Consider the following 21,240-nt stretch of genomic DNA (forward strand, 5'->3'; position numbering starts at 1 on the left):
TAGTTGCTAAAATATGGCAGATAAGCCGTCAAAATATGGGCTCTAATATTGCTCGTGGCCATGAAAGGATGGCGATTTCAACAAGTGCAATTTCAAAAATTATGTTTTTGAAACCGTATATGCGTTTTGTAAAACAAGTTAAGAAGTATTTTTTTTATTAATTGAGTGTTTGGATAATATTAACATATAATTGCGGTTTCATGGCTAAATAGGTAAATATTGCGCCAAATATTTTTTTAAACAAAATCGTGATTTTGGTTTAAATTCGCACATTTTCAAATAAGCATCCCCAGTCAGCTTATAAAAATCACAGATTTTTTCATGATTTTAAAATTTGTGTTTTTAAAATTGCAATCCCAAACATTCTAAAATTAAGATTTGGTTTAAAAACGCAAATTATTTCTTTAAAAACGTACTCCAACCGGATCCTTAATATTGCTCTAATTTCTTCTACAAAATTAAATGGAAGCTTATTAAAGGCCCAACAAAAAAATAGAAGCTTATAAAGGTCCATACTACAATCTAGAGATCCATTTAACCGCCTCTTCTTCTCTCTCCTTCACACTCCGCGCGACTACCGGCCACTGACCCGATTCCGTCACCGGTCGGAAGAGGTAATTTTCTTTTGAGGTTTTTCTTTTTCTTGATCGACCACCTATATATTCTTCTTCAATTCTCTCCAACTTCATCTCGATTTTTAATTTTTTATGTTTACTGAGAAAATAGAGCATAAGAAAGTTTCCAATGAATTCATTTTTTTTGTAGCACTCAATAGTTGCTCAGTTTCTTTCTACTTAAAATGCTCGAAATACTCAATGCTTTAATGAAAAAAATTTCCCAGGCTTCTTGCTTTATTGTGTTCTTAGCTTTACATAATCCAGACTGTCATCATTTGAACATGTATGAATTCGAGTTAAATGGTTCATCTGAATTGATTGTACATCTGAATGTGATCTAATCCTTTTTATTTTATTTTATTTATTGTTTATAGCCATGGCCCTGAGAATGGTGACTGGGAAGTTGCGGAGCAAATGGTTGCCCAGGTTCTCTGCTGCTTCTCTACTGCATTCACACGCCACCAGTTTTGGTTCGTCCCTCTCTTTCTCTGTCTCTGTGTGTGTGTATTTTGTTCAGAAATTCTATTCATCGCATATTCCTTTTTCCCTCACGAAATGGATTTTCTAGAGTATGAGCGTGCCCTTATAAAAGCTGTTTGTGTCAAATTCCTAAAATTTTCTTTTGAATTTTCAAAAATTAGGGCCCCATTCTGTGTTGACTAGCGCTTGGAATGAAAACCTTGCTTTTTAAGCAAAGTTAGTCTTCAATTAACATGACAGCTTACCTCAAGTGGAGCCAATCAGATTTATAGGTCTATAACTAATTCGTCAAAACTTTTTCCAACCTTTTTTGGGGGGGGTTTCTTTTCTGTTTTTTTGGTGAAATGCAAATGCATAATGCCACCTGTTTTACTCTTGAGGTAACCTTATGACATAGGCATAAGGTAACCCCTGTTGTCTATTTGAGACGAGCGCAAAATGGTTAGGAATGGAGAACATTAAAAAGTGGATGAGCATTTCCTTGGACTACATAATTACATGCTAGGAGAAAAAACTATCATCTCCAATTGATAGTCAGTGCACGTGAAATTGATGCACTGAACTATCAAAACTGGACAAACCAAAGATTCCGTCAAGAAACATAGTTATGACAAATTTATGCATAAATATTGATAAATTTTTTTTTTGAGAAAAACTAAAATAATGAGATTTGTGGCTACACTCTCTGCATTAAGTTTACATCTCATAAGATGTTAAGGTCTCAAAAGGTGCACCTTTGACTATGACTTTGCTCATGAGTTTTAAGTAACAATTTTTTAATTTTATTTATTTATTTTTAAATCTTGTAGCATTTTAAGAATCAACAAAGAAACAGGACCTAGATTTTTTTTTTGTCCTGATCAGGGATAATTGATTGTTTCACTTTAGGTAAAAAAAACTCGGGAAAATCTTTTCCTATGGTCGATTAGGATATAAATCTTTCTTTGATGGAAAGGTGCAAAATCATCAGCCCTCCTTTTCCTTCAATATTTTTCTTTTCAAAGGATTTCTTCACACATACACCTTAAGTTTACTCGTAATAATAAAAGGGGGGGAGGGATTTGGGTAGGCTACCCTATGTATAGCCGCTGACAAAACAGGTTATTTTGTCAAGCAGAAGCAAAAATTAGTTTATCCTCACTCAAGTGGCTTATCCTTTTTTTGTAATGATCAATGCAAGGAAGAAAATGCTTTTTATGGAAATGGAAACCTAGCAGCTAGTCTCCCCCCTCCCAAATTGAGTGCATTGCGTGATACATGCACCATTGAATTACAAGCATATGCATGTTCTTGGCCACTTAGATTGTACATACTTTATTGTATTTGGTATTCCTTTCTTTTGCTATAATTGCTGCTTAGTATCACTTTGCTTCACCTTTACAGGTTATATTGAATAATCACTACTAGAATTTCATTTCAGGATTTAAAGAAGTACAGGAAGAAGAAAAAAGTCGCATGGTTGGTAATGTCTTCAGCAGTGTGGCTTCAAACTATGATCTCATGAATGATTTGATGAGTGTTGGATTACATAGATTATGGAAGGACAGGTAATACCTTTCGTGGTGCATGTGTGATTTTATTTGGATTTGAAACCTATTGCTCTTTGCCTTCACAATGTTGCATATCCAACATTTTCAGACTGGTTTCTAAACTGAATCCATTTCCTGGAATGAAGCATCTTGATGTGGCTGGTGGGACAGGTTAGCATACCATGCACAATGATTATATGTAAGATATGTGATGTTTGTTTGCTGAAAAACTTGATAACACTGTAAGTGTTGGACAAAATTGGGCAACATGTAAACCAAAAAATTGGAGAGAGTGAAGTATAATATATTGGAGTTTTTTTTTTTTTTTTAGGCGCGGTGTTTGAATAAAGAATAGTGCAACCAAAACTATCAACAACGAAGCACCCATCTACAAAAACTTAACACTGCTCAAGGCTATATGGTAAACACACCTCTAATCTGCCTTGCATTTAGATGATTCTCCTCAAATAACAACTACCTCAAAAACTATACAGAATAGCAGATAATCTTGAAGTCTTTCATCAAGTACCTCTCTGTCCAGCCATTCTCTGCAGCAAATTCTTGACCTCAATTTGCCAAGCTTTAAAAAGTCTCCTAATATCAGCAGTATTTATTGTCATCAACATGCCTGAGCATCATAATTGTACATTCAGCACAATTTTTTGATAAGTCCTTCATGTGAAAGTCTTATCCCTTATCAATTTTCTATGAGTAAATCTTGTTCCTGCAATCTGCCATTTAGAGCGCTGTATCCTTAAACCTTCCCAAATAATGTTATACGAAGGAACTTCAGTAGGTTTCTCTTGTATGCTCTGCCAAGTATTTTTATTGAGAATTTCTCATCACCATTTTTGAAATCAACAGGTTTTTTAACGCTTCATCACTGTGGATGGTAACATGGCTTTCAATTATTTGCCAAACTTTAAGAGCTTTGTCAGAAATAGCATCATGAAGGCAACACCTATTCCTTCTGATGACTTCTGCAACTTTGGCATTCTTGGGAATATTGGGACCTTCTATCATTTGATCCCCAAATTTATTCACAATAGCACCTAAGGGAAGCAAATTTTTTTGCCCGAAGTAGGTGTTTTTCCATCCCCTAGACGTTTTGCCTCATCTCTCATTAAAAGTTTCCTTATGTTCAACCCTAATCTGTTGGACACTTTATACTTCCTAATTCCTATGCTTTTATTCTTTATAATCATATCATGCGTCCAGATCTCCCAAATAGAAGGAAGTTTTTATATCAATGCTCACAGATGCTTCATCATAGAGCAATTAAAGATACATTATAGAAAAAAAAATTTGACTAGTTTGAAGGTTTTTAAAATTACTGACCTCCAGATACAATTTATGTAAATTGTTGAAATGTAGCGAAATGTTAATTTTCCTGTAGGAAATTTTCAGCATGAGCTTGCTTTCGCATAAAAATCCTTATCTGGTGTGAAAACAAATTTTATTTACTATGATGCGATCCGGATTTGTTCTTGTCTTAAAACCTTACCTGAATAATATTTGTGGATCTTGCGGGCTTTCCTTTGTATACACTATGGGTTTTTGCGGGCTTTCCTTTACATACACTCTGTGTACTTAGTGGCGCATTGCGCTCTTTTGATATATACAACAATTACTTATAAAAAAAATAAATAAATAACATTTGTGGATCTTGGGTTTAAAGCTTTTGAAGTTTTGCAGGGGATGTAGCTTTTCGAATCCTGGAAGCCATAAACAGTGTCAAACATAGAGCAATGCAAGATGTTCTTGAAGATAATTTACATGAAGAAACTCAGATATTTGTATGTGACATCAACCCCAACATGTTAAATGTTGGTAAAAAGCGAGCCTTGGAGAGAGGTAAAGTAAATGGAGTTAGTAAACTGCCATTAGACGAATTATATGTTCTCCTTAGAGGATTGCATGTGAAATTTATGTCACAAATCATGCTTTTGTTTAGAAATGAATATCTTCTCCTGACTTTTCAGGTATTGGAGAAGCCAAATCCCTATTATGGGTGGAGGGGGATGCAGAAGCCTTGAACTTCAAAGATAATTCAATGGATGGTTACACAATTGCCTTTGGGATCAGGAATGTTACACACATAGAGAGAGTTCTTGCTGAAGCTTACAGGTAAGCTTACACCTTGGCATGTTGTTGTATACCTTTACAGCCTCTAAATTGTATGTATGGATGCAGCACAATTTACCATTATGTCAGAGTAGTTAATAGTCTTATTGAATAGGTTATGATTCCCTTTATATGGATGGGATTTTTATATTTTGACATTCATCATGACTTAATGGAGGGTATTCAGGGTTGGTATGGACTGGGTTTGAAGAATTGAAGTGGATTTCGAATTAGGTGACATAATTTTGTTGACACACTCATGATGGGTATAGAACTATCCATTTGTGTCATCAAGTTAATATGATTGGAAGATTTCTAGAGTTTTCAGAGTACTGTAGCAGATCTTCCCAGGTAGTAGAAAGATAACGTTTCAGATGCTGTTCAGAGAATTTTTCCAATATCAGTTCCAGACCATAGCCCGAGATTGTTGGATTATGGAGGCGTTAGGAGGAGTAAGACTGTATTCAAGTTTGAGCATTTTGGCTGAAAGAAGCCCTTTTTAGATTTGGGAATTGTGGAACAAATCATTGTGGATTAGGATATCATTAAGTAAGAGAACCTAGTGGTACGAAATGAAAATAGTTAAGCTGTCCGTTAGGAGGACTGTTATTTTATTTTCTTTATGTCAATCATTTACTTTTCATGTTCAAGCATGAGTGGGATTGGTTGAGACTTACCTATTGATAGGTCTAAACTATATGGTGAAACTGGTAACTTGGTAAGAAACTGTCTTTGATTTTGAGATTGTTGGACATATACTCTTTGGCTTTCCATTAAAGAAAATTACATCTTCTATCAGATATATCCGAGAAAACAAATGCAGGCTCGGCTGTCACTAGATTTGATCTCCTAGAAATGTTTTCTTAGACCTAAGTAACCAATATGTGTAGCAAAAGTGAGGTAGAGTGTGTATGCTCTAGAAGTGTGAAATGTGGAATGAAATTATGAATCTTGCTAGAAAATTCTGTATACTGATGGAAGGAGAACTAAGATGAAATGGCAGCTTTCAAAAAGATCATCCCCTGTATTGGAGAAGAATTTATTTGTAAAAGTACTAGATAAAATACAATGTAGCACTGAACAAAGTATTGAGTACCTTTTATTGCTATCAAGGAAGTTTTTTGCTCTTATATTTATGTATAATGTTGGCTTTCTATGACTTTGTTTATCAGGGTACTAAAACGGGGAGGAAGATTCCTTTGCCTTGAACTGAGCCATGTGGATGTTCCTATTTTTAAGGAATTGTGAGTATCTGATTGACAACTTAGGACTAAATTTGTGTATGATAAGCTATGTTTATGGCTATTCATAAACTTATATTAGTTCTTCTGATTAGTATTACCAGCATCAAAGAAAAGTTCTTTGTTGTCATCATTATTGTGTAAGCAATATTATAATTGTCTTGTAGTCTGCTGCATCTATCTGAAAACCAGTAGATTGACCAAAGATTTTCCCTGATCGTTGTCCTGCTCTCATGAAATTTTGACAAACTTGAAATCACCCTAATTTTCAACTGATTTGACAATCCAGGATCCTTTGGGTTTTTTCATGAATTTTGTCCAGTGGCTAACTTGAAATTTTGACACCCTTAACTTGCTTTGATGGGTTTTCATTTTTCACAAACACCCAATAAAATGTCCATTTTGTGTGAAGAACAAAGCATTAGTTCCACTGCTGTGTCTTAACGGATTTCGCACATTGGAGAAAACTATGTTTCATGTTCATCAGTAAACAGACATTGGAGAAAATTATTTTCATTCCGTATGAAGAAATAGTGCCGTTACTGCATCTACAGTTTTTGGATGATGGATTTCACAGACTCTACTAGAATCTAGTTCTCTCTCTCTCTCTCTCTCTCTCTCCCCCCCCCCTTGTAATATTTTTCTCTTCTGTTGTGTACTTTACTTTTGCCTTAATCTAGTGTTGCTTGTTTTCTTATACAGATACGATTATTATTCATTCTCCATCATTCCAGCAGTGGGAGAGCTAGTTGCAGGTGATCGGGATTCATATCAGTACTTAGTTGAAAGTATTCGCCGTTTTCCCTCCCAGGTTCTTTTTATTCTGTCTTCCAAACTATAGTCCACCATCACTGATGTTTGTTTGAAGTTTAGTTGTGTCCAGACAACTGCTGCCATCTGATGGGAAAATGCACCAATGCAATTCCCCAGGTGCTATGTAGCAACTATAAGCTAAAACAAAGGTTTCTATTTTTCAACTAGTTACTTCCTCTAAAACCTTTCTTTCAACTCACTAAAAGTTGCTATGTGTGCGTATGCATGTAACTGGTACTGTGAGTAAAACATCAAAGAGGACAAACTGACTAGAGTGGGTGCTGTGCATGGACGTGTTTTTTCTTTTACCCCCCAAGAGAAGAGGACATTAATATTACAAAAAAAGCAAATGTGGAAATCTAAGAACATAGTTTGCAGTATTTATATTGATGGGAGTGTCTCATGATTTCTGGTTTTAACTTGTGTCGTATGTCTATGTATGCGCCATTAAATTCCTACTCTATCTAAATGTGCTCCTTTCTACCAACTGGGTTCCTTTGTATACTTTGTGAAGAATTGCAGCTTTTTCCATTTGGCTGATAGTGGTATCTTGTATTATATGTAACTTTGTCATAATTGATGAATGCAGGAGAAATTTGCTTCGATGATTGTAGATGCAGGGTTTCAGAAGGTTGAGTATGAAAATCTTAGTGGTGGAGTGGTTGCCATCCATTCGGGCTTAAAAATTTAAGTGTATGTGTTATCATTTCTTATCTGAAATATCCCTACAGCTTCTATACCTTACATAATTTTTGGCAGTGAAGTTTCATGTTACCCTGTATGAAATACGACAGAAAGCTTTTTAGTTTGAAGCGGATTCTATACGAGTGTCCCTAGCTTGTGCAAATTTCTGGAGAAAAAATGGGTTTATTACTCTAGAGAGGCATGTCACAGATACTGTACTTAATAAAGCTTGAAATGAAAGTCATTTTTTGATGAGCCTGTAGCCATGTGGTGGTGGTTACTTTAATTGTACTTCCCTAATATGTATAATCAAAATCAGTCAGTGTCAAACCCAAAGGTGTAGTCCAAGGGATCTTTAAATCTTCACTGTTCATCTTGCACGCTTTCTCAAAGAAGATTAATACCCCACTCTCACTCTTGCTCTTATGTATTTTTTATGTTACTTTAAAAATTTGGATAATTCTTAGATTTTGATCTAATGATAATTTTAAAAATTACATCAAAGAGCATGAAAGTGGGCATGTATAGCATCACTCAGTTTGTACGGTGCCTTTTTCTAATTTTCTTTTCCTTCAATTTGTTAATTTGTCTTTACCTTTTAACGGTATGCATCAAGAGAGAGTAAAGCTGGATTCTACTGGGAAAGCGATACAAGGTGTTCTAATCCCTTGCCTTGCTTATCTCAATTCATACGTGTCATTTTCTTTGTTGAGTTCATCAAAAGAAAATGGGTACCCTAGTATGAGATGGAGGGTGTGGGTCCAAAGGCGTAATCCTATTTTCATATCATCATAGATTTAGAATATATCATCTTGAGTCTTGACAATGCTTATGATATCATAGTTATCATGTTTGTACCTGATATTCGACGGTGAAATGATCGTATATATAAATACCTAAAGGATGATTCAATTGATTGTAAACCCCACAAGGAGCCAAAAATAAACATTTTGCCACAGTAAAATATTTGACAAGGAAGAAAAGACATAAGAAGTGCATTCGGAGTGACCTGCACAAATGTTTTACATCAATGAGCTCAAAGACATTATAAAAGTATGCATACTTTTCCTTTACTCTCTAGTCAGTCGATTACAATCTGCAATAGTGTAATCTGTTGTACATCATTTTAAACGTTTAAGACAGTTGCCCCCACACCCCCAGCCCTCCACCCCGCCTGGGAAGCGTCTTAAATGCTCTCCATTTGTTTGCTTCGTTGATGTTGGGTGGTGACCAGACCACGGGAATAGGATCTTCTCTAGTCCAAAATAGACTAGAGAATATCCAGTTTATGGCTACTGGAGCCACAAATGAGATATTTGTCCCACTAGCAAAAAATAATAATAAAATATTATTTCATATTAATAAAAAATAAAATAATAAGAAAGTAAAGTGTAGTTGACCATCCCATCTTGGCCATAGGGGGTGGCCGGACCACCCCATTTTAGCTCAAGCCACCCTCAATGGCTGGCCAGGGGTGGCCAAACCACCCCATGACCCTTAGGCCCCTATGGCCAAACTAAAAAAGAAAAAATCGTTTGGCCCTTGGGGGTGGTCCGGGGGTGGCTTCAGCCCCCAACTAGGGTGATTCGGCCATCCCTTAATTTTTTGATAATTTTATTTTTAATTACTTTTAATATATATATATATATTAATGGGAAAAATGTCCTATTTATGGCTTCAAGATCTCTCTAGAGAGATCTAGAGAGATCCTAACCGTTAACTGCATATTCTCCAGTCCAAAATGGACTAGAGAGGATCCTGTTTCCAGACAACGCGCAAATAAGACATGACTTTAATGACCCTAGATATAATTAACATGGAGATATAGCTAGTTATATTAATTAATGATCAAAATTTCCAGACAAATAAATGATCGATCGAGGCAAAAGGACCATGGATCATGACACATGCATGCAGTGCAGTGCAGATATAATGAATGTGCATATCCCTCATAAATTGATCATTACACGTACAAGACAGCAGCTAGCTAATTAGGATGAGCATGGAAGAAGGAGCAATGGTGCATGCAATTTGATTGATCTACATGTGGGGTGAGGTATGTTTAATGCAGTGTAGCCTTTTGTAGACAAAAATGGGTGATAATGAAGAGGATAATAGAAAAAATGAAGAAAGGAAGGAACTCTTTCATTACTCAGTCTTCATCTAAATCATACATGTGATAGAGTAGTGGTCTGAGGCAGACAACAATCGCTGCTATTTCCTGATCACACATTAGCTGCAGTCTGCAGATGAGAGGACAGCTACGGAAAAAATCTATGTATAGTCTATTTATGTTAATTATCCGAGTGTCTATGATCGAACCGACATCCTGAATCTAAATATATCTTCCCCTAATTTATTTGTTTTGATCTACTTTTCTGTTAAGAATTTATGGAAGGGCTAAATCTTTTTGCCAGTGGCTTCCTAATAACTAAGTTTCAATAATAATAAACTGTAAGAGCTAGCCCTAATGCATGCCACAATCATAACGTTATAGACGCCTCCTTCGACATTTAGACCACAAAACTTGAAGAAAAAAAAATGACACCCAAACTTTGGCCTCTAACTACCTGACTGTTATAAGTTATACCATTCATTACCACCTGATATTAATATGGACGGAAAATGTTACATGTGATGTGCACATAACTTTTTTTAATTTGAGCTATCCAAATTGTTCATAAAAATTATTTAAAATGATGAGGAATGGTTCGCCAACCTTACCCTTTTTTTTTGTTGGGGATTTGGGGATGGCCCAGGGTGATTTGACCACCCCTAAACTGGTTAATTAACAGGGTGGCCAAACTACCCCCTCAATGATTTAGAGGTGATTCGACTACCCTTTTAGTTTAGTTCTTTTTTAAAAATAAAAAAATAAAAATTTAAAGATACTTGAACAGTTCAAGTAAAAAAAAAGTCGTGTGTAAATCATGTATGACGTTTTTTTTTAATCTATTTTAACACCAGATTCTACGACAGTAGTTGAAAGGGATCAAGTACAAGTTAGGTGATCTAATTAAGGTGATAATTTGAAACTTGAATGAGAAAAAAGTCCATTGGATATGTATTCATGTTTTGAGCATTGAGGTTAATTTCAAACAATGTCCTTATTTATAAGTTAAATACAAAAGATATATATATATATATATATGCGTGTAACATAGACATGATTAAATAAAGAATTGTAATTAATGTCACATTATATCATTATATGAATCTATATAATATATGATCTCAAAAGATCCAGTTTCACATGCGTGTAGGTTTCAACGTTAATTGCTCATATGTACTCGTACACATAAAAAGCGACCGTTAATGCCCAAATCACCCTTACTGTCCTTCGTTGGCGGGTCCGAGCAATTGAATCCTGATCTGCATTGTCCTTGTCCTGCCTCCCAATGCCTTCCACACATGTACACGGATTTCCTATCCAAATTTAAACTAACGGTCACCAAATATGAAGGCCCCTTTTAGTCTTTTACTCAAATTCTCACATATATATATTACAAAATCTTGAATTTAAATGCTAAGGGTAAATTAAAAAGAAAAATGGAGAAAACATAATATACGCGCGGTGATGTGTGCAAATACGTCATTTGGGAAAAAGGTCTTTTTATCCAAAATAGAAAGGGTTCTAAATTTGATAAACTGTCACAGACACACACGTGCAGTGTTTCATTTTTTTTTAATCCAAAATTTAAAAATAATAAAGTAAATTTTAAAAATATGTATAGATATTAAAAAAAAAATAGTTAGAGGTGATGGTCCGTCCGACAATCCCAAATTTGCTATAGGGAGCGGTGAAACTATACTTAATGACCTTGGGGTGATTTGTTCACCCTCATATTCAGCTAGAGGGGGTGGCCAAACGCTGAACAACTCTTGGTTTATCGCAGGTAAGCTAAATCCCTTAAAAAATAAATTGAAGTACTCAATTTCTTTTTAAAAAGATAGTTATTGGTCAGATTGGTAATAGGGCATTAAGGCCCACGCAATCTAGTCCCAAGATACACCCTTTTTCATCTTCACTAGATAATGTTTACATTGATCATGACTTATCATGACGAGACCTTCTACTTCAATCAGTGATCTATGTTACTTCATCTAAAAAAAGAAGAAAAAGAAAATAACTGATCCTATTTTGCTCTAAAAGACATGGGACCATAGTTAGGGGGAAAGACATGTGGTCTAAAAATGGAAATTTGTGTGACCAATAATCATAATTATGTAGTAATAAATCTTAAATGCAAAAGATTGGAAGTTCAATTAAACAACAGTATCTCTCTCTCTCCCTCTCTCTCACTCCGGTCTATATAAATTTAAGAACTTTTGACCATCAGTATTGCATGTGGTACCATGTACAGAGGATGTAATTGATTTGGGCAACAAATACAATCAATTATGGGATAGCTAGCGCTCTAGCTAGTAAATTGTACAATGGCTAAAGTAGTGCATTTTTGCTTGGTTGGTAGATCTTCTGACCTCTGAATATGGGGTAGGAGGCTTCAATGGCAGTAGAGCCAGAGCAGCAGTAAGTTGTCTTCGCCATGTAGCCATTGTTGTTAGGAGCACATATAATGGGGCTAGAGAAAAGGTTTCGAATTCAGGCAAGATATTCACTGTGCCCCACTTATGTTGCAAGCATACTTTTCAAGTCGACACCTTAATAAAACCACGCGGTTGCAAACCTCAAAATTGCTTTCAATCACCAACCAAAATGAATAATTTTCAACAATTGACAGTACGTAGCAGAAGGTCCAAAAACACCTCACGCATCCTTAAGTTGCATGGTCCCAACAGCTCAAAGATGAGTCTGGTTTCAAGTCAGGTGGGATGTTGACTGACCTCTATTTATTCCCCCCTCAAATCCCCCCTCTTCATTTCCTCATTCACGTCCATTATACACACTTCAGTTTCTTGTAATGAATATTTTTTTTTTTATTATTGTGCTTCCAATTATTACTCATTTAGTTCATGCCCTTTTGAGCACAAGTTTGCATAATGCTGAAGAGCTAGTTTGCTTTGTGCAGGAAAATGGCTCTTTTTGGTTTCTTTCTAGTGGGGTTTGTCTCATTGTTCTCTTCCGTTCAAGGGTATAATTATGGGGGTTGGACAAATGCTCATGCCACTTTCTATGGTGGAGGTGATGCTTCTGGGACAATGGGTATGTTCCTCTATTCAACTTGAATCTAGATTTGTAGATAACAAAATTTATTTATTCATTAATTCTCTTTTTGTAAATTTTGTAGGTGGTGCTTGTGGGTATGGAAACTTGTACAGCCTGGGTTATGGGATTAACACAGCAGCACTGAGCACTGCATTGTTCAACAATGGCCTAAGCTGTGGGGCATGCTTTGAAATCAGATGTGTAAATGATCCACAATGGTGCCTCCCTGGCTCCATTGTAGTCACTGCCACTAATTTCTGCCCTCCAGGGGGATGGTGTGACCCTCCTCAACTCCACTTTGACCTCTCTCAGCCCATCTTCCAACACATTGCCCAATACAGAGCTGGGGTAGTTCCTGTAGTTTACAGAAGGTAATCTCTATCACTACAGGAAAAACGGTCTTTAGCGATGACCCAATAAAAAGTGGTCGCCGTCGCTATGGTGGTCGCAGATGCCCCGTCAGTAAAGACTCATTAGGCATTTTCCCTCTCTTGGTTATTTACAGACTCCTAAAGTTCAATTTTATTTCGTGGGTTTTGCAGGATAAGGTGCAGGAGAAGTGGAGGTATTAGGTTCACCATCAATGGCCATTCCTACTTCAACTTGGTCCTTGTGACCAATGTTGGTGGAGCTGGTGATGTGCATTCTGTGGCCATCAAGGGCTCAAGAACTAGATGGCAGCAAATGTCAAGGAATTGGGGTCAAAACTGGCAGAGCAATGCATACATCAATGGACAAAGCCTGTCTTTTGTTGTCACAGCCAGCGATGGACGCAGTGTGGTCTCATACAATGTTGCTCCAGCTAGTTGGTCCTTCGGACAGACATATACCGGAAGCCAATATCGCTACTAAGCATCCCTTTAGCTCTATTATGTCCTCTAAAGTATGGTAAGGTTATGGGGCAAAAATCTTATAGATTAGATAAAAAAGAGCATATATATATATAGTTGAAGAGTATATAGGGCCAATAATATTGGCTCAAAATGAAAAGGGTTTGCTTTCAAATGGCCCTTTTTCATTTGAATATGATTGTAAGTTTTTGCAGTTCAAGACTCGCTCTGTTTTATTTGAAGCCTGAAGACCTTATTAATTAGCTGCTGGAGATAGAGAGAGAGAGAGAGAGAGAGATTCTATTGAGGCATAAGAGTGTGAAAAGGAAGTCTTTTCTCTAAGGTCATTAAGAAAGTCTGTATTTGAGATATTATTTGAATGTAATTGGCAAAGTTTCAGTTTCTCAAGTTGATGGCGATCGATGCAAGAGAGATCTCAACTATTATCCAACTTATTGTTGATGTAATAAATGCATTATTTCTTTTACACTATTTCTCTGTTTACCACACCTCATTTACACTTTGTCTTCTCTATTAATGCAGCACTGTACGTAATACAGTATAAATAAGTCAATTAATAAAAATATAGTACCATTTGGGGCATCATCATGGATATAAGCCTCTAAAACTGAACCAGTTAAATCTGTATGTCTTCCAAGTAGAAGAAAAATCACACACAAGCAAGTAATCAAACACCATAAACCACCATAACCTGGTGAAACCAATACCGCAGCAATAATACACTGTTTAGTGTTTGCCTTCCCATATATATATATATATATAGCTTTTTCATCCAATACCAAGTGAATTTCTATAAACCAACACCCTTTTATTATAGTAAAAGTGTCACATGAATGGAGACAGAGAAAAGGTTGAATTATGCGTGCGTACTTTGTTGTCTCTTAGGGTTGGATCTTTGGGGTTCTTTTCCAAAGTGTGAAAGCACCAAATGTTTTTACTCTCTTGCACTAAAAAAGGCTAAAAATTCACTTGGTATTGGATGAAAAAGCTAAATATTTATATATGCTTTGTCAAAATCCTGATATCGGGCTATAAATTCCCAGTGAAAAGTTAATTAGTTGGTATTTCTGAGTAAATCTTCTTAAGCTGAAGCACCGACACAAACAACATTGTACATTCAGCCAACAAATGCTCAGGTCCCAAATGCCTGCTGTCAACAACAACATCCACAGGATGAGATTGTGCAGTTTTAACTTTTTCTGTATTAAATTCCCTGATAGGAGTCAACTTTAACACTTTCAAATTTCAAGTCCTCCCACTATATAGAAATAGAAAAAGGCAAAACCGCTCAGAAAAAAAAAAAAAAAAAAAAAAAAAGATTGAATAAGGCAAACCAGAACTTAAGCAAGTGAGAAGTGGTGAGTACTGGCAAGAGATAAGGTGCGCACATGCATAGGGTGGGTGCACCTTTCTCAAGAGAAAGATGTTTCTTCAGTAGAAACAAAGATAAAATGTTGACACATCTAATCGCTAGCTAGGCTTATACAAAAGAACCAAGATATCATAGGAGTTGTTGCCGACACAAAAATGTTTTTTTTTTTTTACCATCAACTTTATAACTTGAAATGATTACTGACATATCATTGTACTTGAAATCTTACACCATCTCAAGCTCTCAATACAACCATAATCAAGCTATATATATATATATATATATGGTGAACCCATATTCTTTAATTTGCATTTACTCGATCGTTAGCATATTCTAGCCAAGCTAGCTTTATGCAGATGCTAGCTAGCTCAAATTGTCTGTCTAATGCTGCGGTGGTTGGACCGTCACTATCTCCACTTCTCCGGGTCATAAGAGTACAATCAAGCGCATATTCGGGGTGGTTTTAGTGCGGTTAAACTCTAAATTAAATGATTAAATCCATCACTTTTTATAAATTGTTTTTGCCATTCACTTTTATTTTTAATTATATATTCAATGCGTTAGATCCTCATTTATTGAGTGGGAGTTTGAACTCGCATGTAAGAAGAAGTATTAAATAAGGTGTTTGGATGGCAAGATTAGTAGAGGTCCATTTAGTGGCGGATACACACAGGGGTGGGTAGCCCTTGGTAATTTTTTTTTTTTAAAAAAAAAAATTTATGCCCAAATTTCATATCTTGGACACTTTTAGTCTTTATAAACTCAGCCCAGCTCAAATTTTAGCCAAAAAATCAGAGTAAACTAAAGGAAATTGTGTTTTACACTACTTTTTACCTACCAAGCTACTATATATATATATATATATATATATATTTTGCTTGTTCATTGTTGTTGGCGGCTACTACGCCGTGATTCTGTTCTGTAAAGCGTATGATGAAAGTTCTCCTGTCTGAGCAGTGAGTCGTCTTTCGCAGGCTGCAACTTTATTATATTTTATTATTTTATTTCTAACCCTATTAAAATAAATTCCTGAATCCGTCACCGGGTCCATTGAAGTTATGGCGGGAGAAATAAGGGTAGTTAATTGTTGAAATGGTGAGCCAGGTTGGCTAAATTAATGACGGAAAAAGGTGAGGGGATTTAATCCAAGGAAATTGCAATATACAATGGGCCCATATATGTAACAGCATTTCAGTGAGTGCTTCCAGGTTACATTTAATTGAGTCGACAGCATTGTCTACTTGGCTCATGCTTGTAGATGGACATGGGCTGGCATTATCAGGGTAGCCAGCGTTTGATATGCAATAGGTCGTTGAAGATATATAGCCGTGCTGATTCTTGGGCTCAGGTGAGGCATGGACTTCATTAATTAGACCATATTAAATGATTAAATACATATGGCATATGACTCATATGAGCCACGGACAAAATCCTCTTCATTTAAATCAACTATTTATTTACCACATTGAGAAGCTTGCCCATAGCAATGACTGGTGAAGCTTCGATGACTTTTGAGTCAGAAGAGATAAATTCAGATTATGGAACCCAGAGGTTCTTCTCTCCATGTCAGCCTCCTGCTCCATCCCCTTGAGAGTTGAGGCCTCATGTAAGTAATTTAAAATGAGTTCTTCTTGGAAATTTGTATTTAGACCTCAAGTTGTTAAACACATGATTATTAAGCCAATTATTAATCAAGTTATCAATATCAAAATCCACAAAAGCATAAAATCAAACAAACACATAGATTTTGGTAATGAGGTGAAAACTTTTTTAAATAACTCTTTTAAAGTAAAACTACTTTGGGGGCAAACCAACTTTAAAGGCATTTATTATAAAAATATTGTGTTACAAATTGTTCTTACTTACAAAACCCGTGTAACTTTGAAGACCTAAACTAGCAATCCCAGCAAACGACATGTTCACTCACCACCACAGTAACTCAAGAACTTCTGACATTCTTCTATAAGAAACACATTCATGAACAAACCCTGTTCACTACAACCTATAACTCAAGTGGTTAAAGGTTTTTATGTAGCTTGATTGGCAAATGTTATTACCATGCACAACAATGATAAATAATATAAAATCGAAAAGAGAGAGGCTAAGAAAGAGTTGAGGCACAAATTTAACGTGGTTCGGCAATGTGTCTACGTCCACAAAGAGTGCAGCTGTATTTTGTTATTAATGATTCAGGGTTACATCATAATATATATATATATAGGAAAACCCTAAACCCTAATTGTATGGACGTATTTTGAAAAATACGTCGAAACCCGCTCCGTGAATGTCGCTATTGCAACGTTCACTACGTTCCAGTTTACTTGGCCTTCTACTGTTTTTCTAATATGTGCCACTAGTTCCAACAATAAGGATAATACAAGATTTGAACCTCTTTAAGCTCAAGAGCAATGAAAAACATTTCCAAAACGACTGAAATAATGCCTTTGTACGTGTCAACCTGACTAGACTGCTTCCCTAAGGTAAGGTCAAGTGGGAACATCAATAGTGAAAAAGAGGATCAGCTTGAGAAAAATGGAGAGGGAACTAAAGTTTTATTTTCCCTATTGATACTTTTGATGATGTTTCTATTGGGAAAGCGTGGGAGATGTCTTTGCTATATAGTTTTCTTGCTTTTGGGGTATGAGAGGAGTTGGTAGTGTTTATCATATGATACCACCATGCCACTTTTCAGAAGGGATACATTCAAATTTTATGATACAACAGAACTACTTGTCTATTTTAATTCTCTCTGTTCTTTTGCTGTTCTTCTATTAATTCAGAAGCAATATCTGGCACTTTTGTCAATTGGTAATAATAATATGGTCTAAATGTTTGTCTACATGCTTAAAGCAGTATCCCATCAAAGCCTCAAAGGTATATTTAAAAAGCTTTCCCTTGATATTGAATTGTGTTTTTCCAGATGAACATATTTGCCAGATTTTCTTTCTGTCTTATCTGGGAGGACCATAAAATCTACTAGGGTTGCTGTCTCGGGTTGAAAAGTATTTGGAAGTTGAAAAGTACGGTTGTAGTGTTTCATTTGGTTGTGACAACCTTTCAAGATCTAAATTGTAATAATATGATAATGAAAAGTATGTTTGTAGTAATAACAATACATCGAAATTGACATTGGAATTGAACAGGACCAGAGAAGAAATTGGAATCACATAACAAAGAAGTTTTATAAATATTTCCAGAAGGAAAAACGAATGATTCAGCAAAAGCTGCTCTCCATAAATTTTACAAATTCATTGAAACCTATCTTTCCATCTCTGTTTTCATCGAATTTCCTGATCATTTTCTTGCAGTTCTCCATCTGTTTTCCTTCCTTCAAGCCCAAAATACAGAGAACTCTCTGCAACTCCCCTGCATCAATAAACCCATCTCTGTTCTCATCAAACACATCAAAAGCTTCCTTCACCTCCTCCAAGCTTGGCTCCTTCTCATCAAACAGCCCTGAAATCTCATTGGAACTGAACCACTCTTGAAGTTCCTCACCTTCTGGGCTGCAAAAAATTCCCAATTTTTGCATGACCATTTCTGCATCTCCTCTGCTCAAGCTGCCTTTATTTTTCTTTTCACTGGAGCAAGTCTGCTGCTGGCTCAGCTCAACTTCATTATTATTGTTCTCAGCCCAAACGTTGGAGTCACCAAAGTTGAGTTGGAATTGGAGAGAAGACCAAGATCTTGACAAAAAATCTTGTGCCCAGATGAAAATTGAAATAAGTAAGTGGAGACTAACCAAAGATGGAGTTCTTTTGCTTGATGATGCCTTCTCCATTGGAACGCGGTAGTTAAATTATTGTTCTTAGCAAGAAACAGAAAAAGATTTCCAAGTCTGTACGTGCCTAGCTAGTGTTAGGAATGAGTTTATCCAGCAAAGTAGAAATGGAGAAGATTAGAGAGCGGTTTGCATATGAGAAATCAAGAGATGGGGGGATGCCTTATATGGACTTGGGATTTCGTATTGCATTTGAAGCAATCAAGGCGGTCAGCTATTGAAGTTGGAGAGAAGTTGCTAAATTTATTGTTTGTTTGAGGCGGCAAGTCTTTTCTTTCAGGTATAATGTGGAAAATGGGTCGAAGAAATGGTCATTTTTAAACACGTTATCTGAAGAGGAAATTTCTCGAGTCCAACGTATTAGAAATGTATCTATTGTTGGAGGAAAGGAGATTTGAAAGGACAAACTAAAATGACACATATTCAAATGTCGTGTCTCAGGCTGGCCTGCTATTCTTTTGTCCGTATATGTTTATGTGTATGTGGGATTTGCCAGGAATCTGCCGGTTTTCCAAAGTTGGGTTGACTGCTATGAAGGGGGGAAGAAGTTGTGAAGTTTCCTGGAAGTGGGAGTTGTTGGTTGTTGCCTTGTGGGCTGCCCAATATTCCATGCGCTGGATCTTATAATTAATGCCATGCAGCTTCCATGATAAAGTGGTTTCTCTTATTATTTTATTTTGTGGGCTTTTTTTTTTATTGAGTGAGTCAATAGATCAAATAGATCGCGCTCATGAAATTGTCTTCTAAAAACAGCTTGGGCAAGTGGCGATGAGTCCCTTGGATTCTTACCCTGGAATTCGGGAAAAATTGTAGTGATTTTTCGTTCCACATACAAGACGTGAGAGAAGGGAAATTAGGGTGCACGCAGGGCTTCTGGTCAAGCCTGTCTTTTCATGTGAAGCATATGACTTTATGCCATTGGGGCTCATCAGGTCGGCTTCAACGAAGACTAAGAAATGGTTGGGCCTTTTTTACGTCCAACACACACTCTCATGCTATCGAATTACGTGTAGTGAATCACGTTATGGCGTTAACACTTTACCAATTTCTATTTTTCTACAATCTCTTGCACCCATATGATCCTAACCTAAATCTACTTCTAAAAAAATTTAAAATAAATAAATAAATAAAATGGTGGCAGTGGAGAAAATCTCCTTTGCGTGTGGTAGTAGGCTAAGTAGGGTTCTTCAACGTCCCACCCTTGGGGAGGTGGTTCGTGGGAAACCCCCACTCTGCGGGGGTGAAGGAGCTTTCTGTGGCCCGTCCTCTCATGCGTTGGATGAGTCATAGCAAACCCCCACCCTCGCTACCACCTCCACGGGTGGTTGACGGCTCCAACTCTAAGTTCTCTTACATCCTTAATTACTACACCTTTGTCTCTGCCTCCGCTTCTTCAACCTCAGTAACAACAATAATTTCCATTTTGTCCTCTCTCTCAAGGCCAAACCGGTTATTTCCAATCACATCAACATTTACCCATACTTAATTATATCTCCTCCACGGGGCGGTCGCAAGGGACCCCACACCTGCAACCACCTCCTCCAACCCGTGGAAGTACGTTGTTGCGAGGGTGAAAGTTCACCCGCCAACGGTAAGGTCACGGATGCTATTCTCACCCCCAAAACCGCCTTTGAGAGGTGGGGATTTCCTTCTAAGTTACCACCAAGACCTTTTTTATTATTATTATTTAACTCAAATTAAATAAAATATAGAAACCACATGAAATTTCTACTTTCTCAGGAAAAGTTGTTACCACATGAAAATCTAGCTTAACATGAAGGTCCATAAATTCCTTACAAATCTTTGTGCGCGGGTGGTTAAACGTCCAATTAATAGGTGCATACCAATGTATTAAAACATGCCAACATGGTATTGGACCTAAATGCGTTTCACAATCAGCAACAGTTTCATTGATAAATCGTGGTTGTCAAGGCCGTGAGATCTTGCCAAATAAGGTACTTGACTTTGTTTGATAAAAGGAGTTAGTACTTTCGTCCATGTCCGTCAAATATTTTAACAGCATATCAGTACTTATCTCATATGCTTTATTAATATAATTTTTCTTTTAAAAATATCGGAGCGGCTAGAACCACTTGTTTGACAAGTTGGAAGATGATTGTTTTAACTTACATGAATATGATTCCTTACAAATCGGCATTTAATGTAAATAATTATGCAGCAAGTTGGAATTATCTATCAACAGATATTTCGGTAAAGCAGCTGCCAAACTTGATCAATTGATCAGTGGGGGTGAAACAAGGAACAAAAGTATTATTAAAAACGACATGAGCCACCGCCAAGGTATACCATGGTTTTTTTGCATCAAAACCCCAGTATATATTAATATTGCTTAAGGTACACTTGCATGCACGTGAAGCACCACAACATATTGTAAAAATGTACCTCGTGAGAGCAACTCCACCAAGTCAAAACAATTTTATATTTTCTATCACCTCTAGGGCATTCTTATAATTAAAGGAAGCTTAAATTGTTGGTCCCGTAATTGACAACATGTGAAGGCACCAAGGCTATGTGCTTAGTGGTAAATGATGATTATATGACAATAGGAACTAGTATTATT

General features: G+C 36.5%; 3 protein-coding genes across 4 annotated transcripts; 2 read left to right on the top strand and 1 right to left on the bottom strand.

The window, feature by feature from the left end:
* The first annotated feature begins 504 nt into the window (after positions 1-504).
* LOC132181269 (2-methoxy-6-polyprenyl-1,4-benzoquinol methylase, mitochondrial) lies at positions 505-7,740 on the top strand. Of its 2 annotated transcripts, none has more exons than XM_059594407.1 (9): positions 505-614; positions 992-1,087; positions 2,518-2,644; positions 2,736-2,797; positions 4,322-4,480; positions 4,609-4,753; positions 5,923-5,994; positions 6,694-6,802; positions 7,394-7,740. In XM_059594407.1, the coding sequence occupies exons 2-9, from the start codon at positions 994-996 to the stop codon at positions 7,493-7,495; spliced, it is 870 nt and encodes a 289-aa protein (XP_059450390.1). In that variant the 5' UTR covers positions 505-614; positions 992-993; the 3' UTR covers positions 7,496-7,740. The 2 variants fall into 2 exon arrangements, with proteins under 2 accessions (XP_059450390.1, XP_059450391.1); XM_059594408.1 differs by having other exon boundaries at positions 6,694-6,779.
* Positions 7,741-12,359: 4,619 nt separating this feature from the next.
* Positions 12,360-13,662, top strand: LOC132180788 (expansin-A15-like). Its single transcript, XM_059593733.1, has 4 exons — positions 12,360-12,407; positions 12,519-12,652; positions 12,738-13,026; positions 13,198-13,662. Exons 2-4 carry the CDS (start codon positions 12,523-12,525, stop codon positions 13,505-13,507), a joined length of 729 nt encoding a protein of 242 aa, XP_059449716.1. The 5' UTR covers positions 12,360-12,407; positions 12,519-12,522; the 3' UTR covers positions 13,508-13,662.
* A 4,367-nt stretch (positions 13,663-18,029) lies between these two features.
* On the bottom strand, positions 18,030-19,000 carry LOC132182862 (probable calcium-binding protein CML46). Its single transcript, XM_059596218.1, has one exon. It carries the CDS (start codon positions 18,657-18,659, stop codon positions 18,093-18,095), a length of 567 nt encoding a protein of 188 aa, XP_059452201.1. The 5' UTR covers positions 18,660-19,000; the 3' UTR covers positions 18,030-18,092.
* Between the last annotated feature and the right edge of the window lie 2,240 nt (positions 19,001-21,240).

This window comes from Corylus avellana, chromosome ca5, assembly GCF_901000735.1.
Source record: "Corylus avellana chromosome ca5, CavTom2PMs-1.0".
In the NCBI taxonomy this organism is placed as follows: Eukaryota; Viridiplantae; Streptophyta; class Magnoliopsida; order Fagales; family Betulaceae; genus Corylus; species Corylus avellana.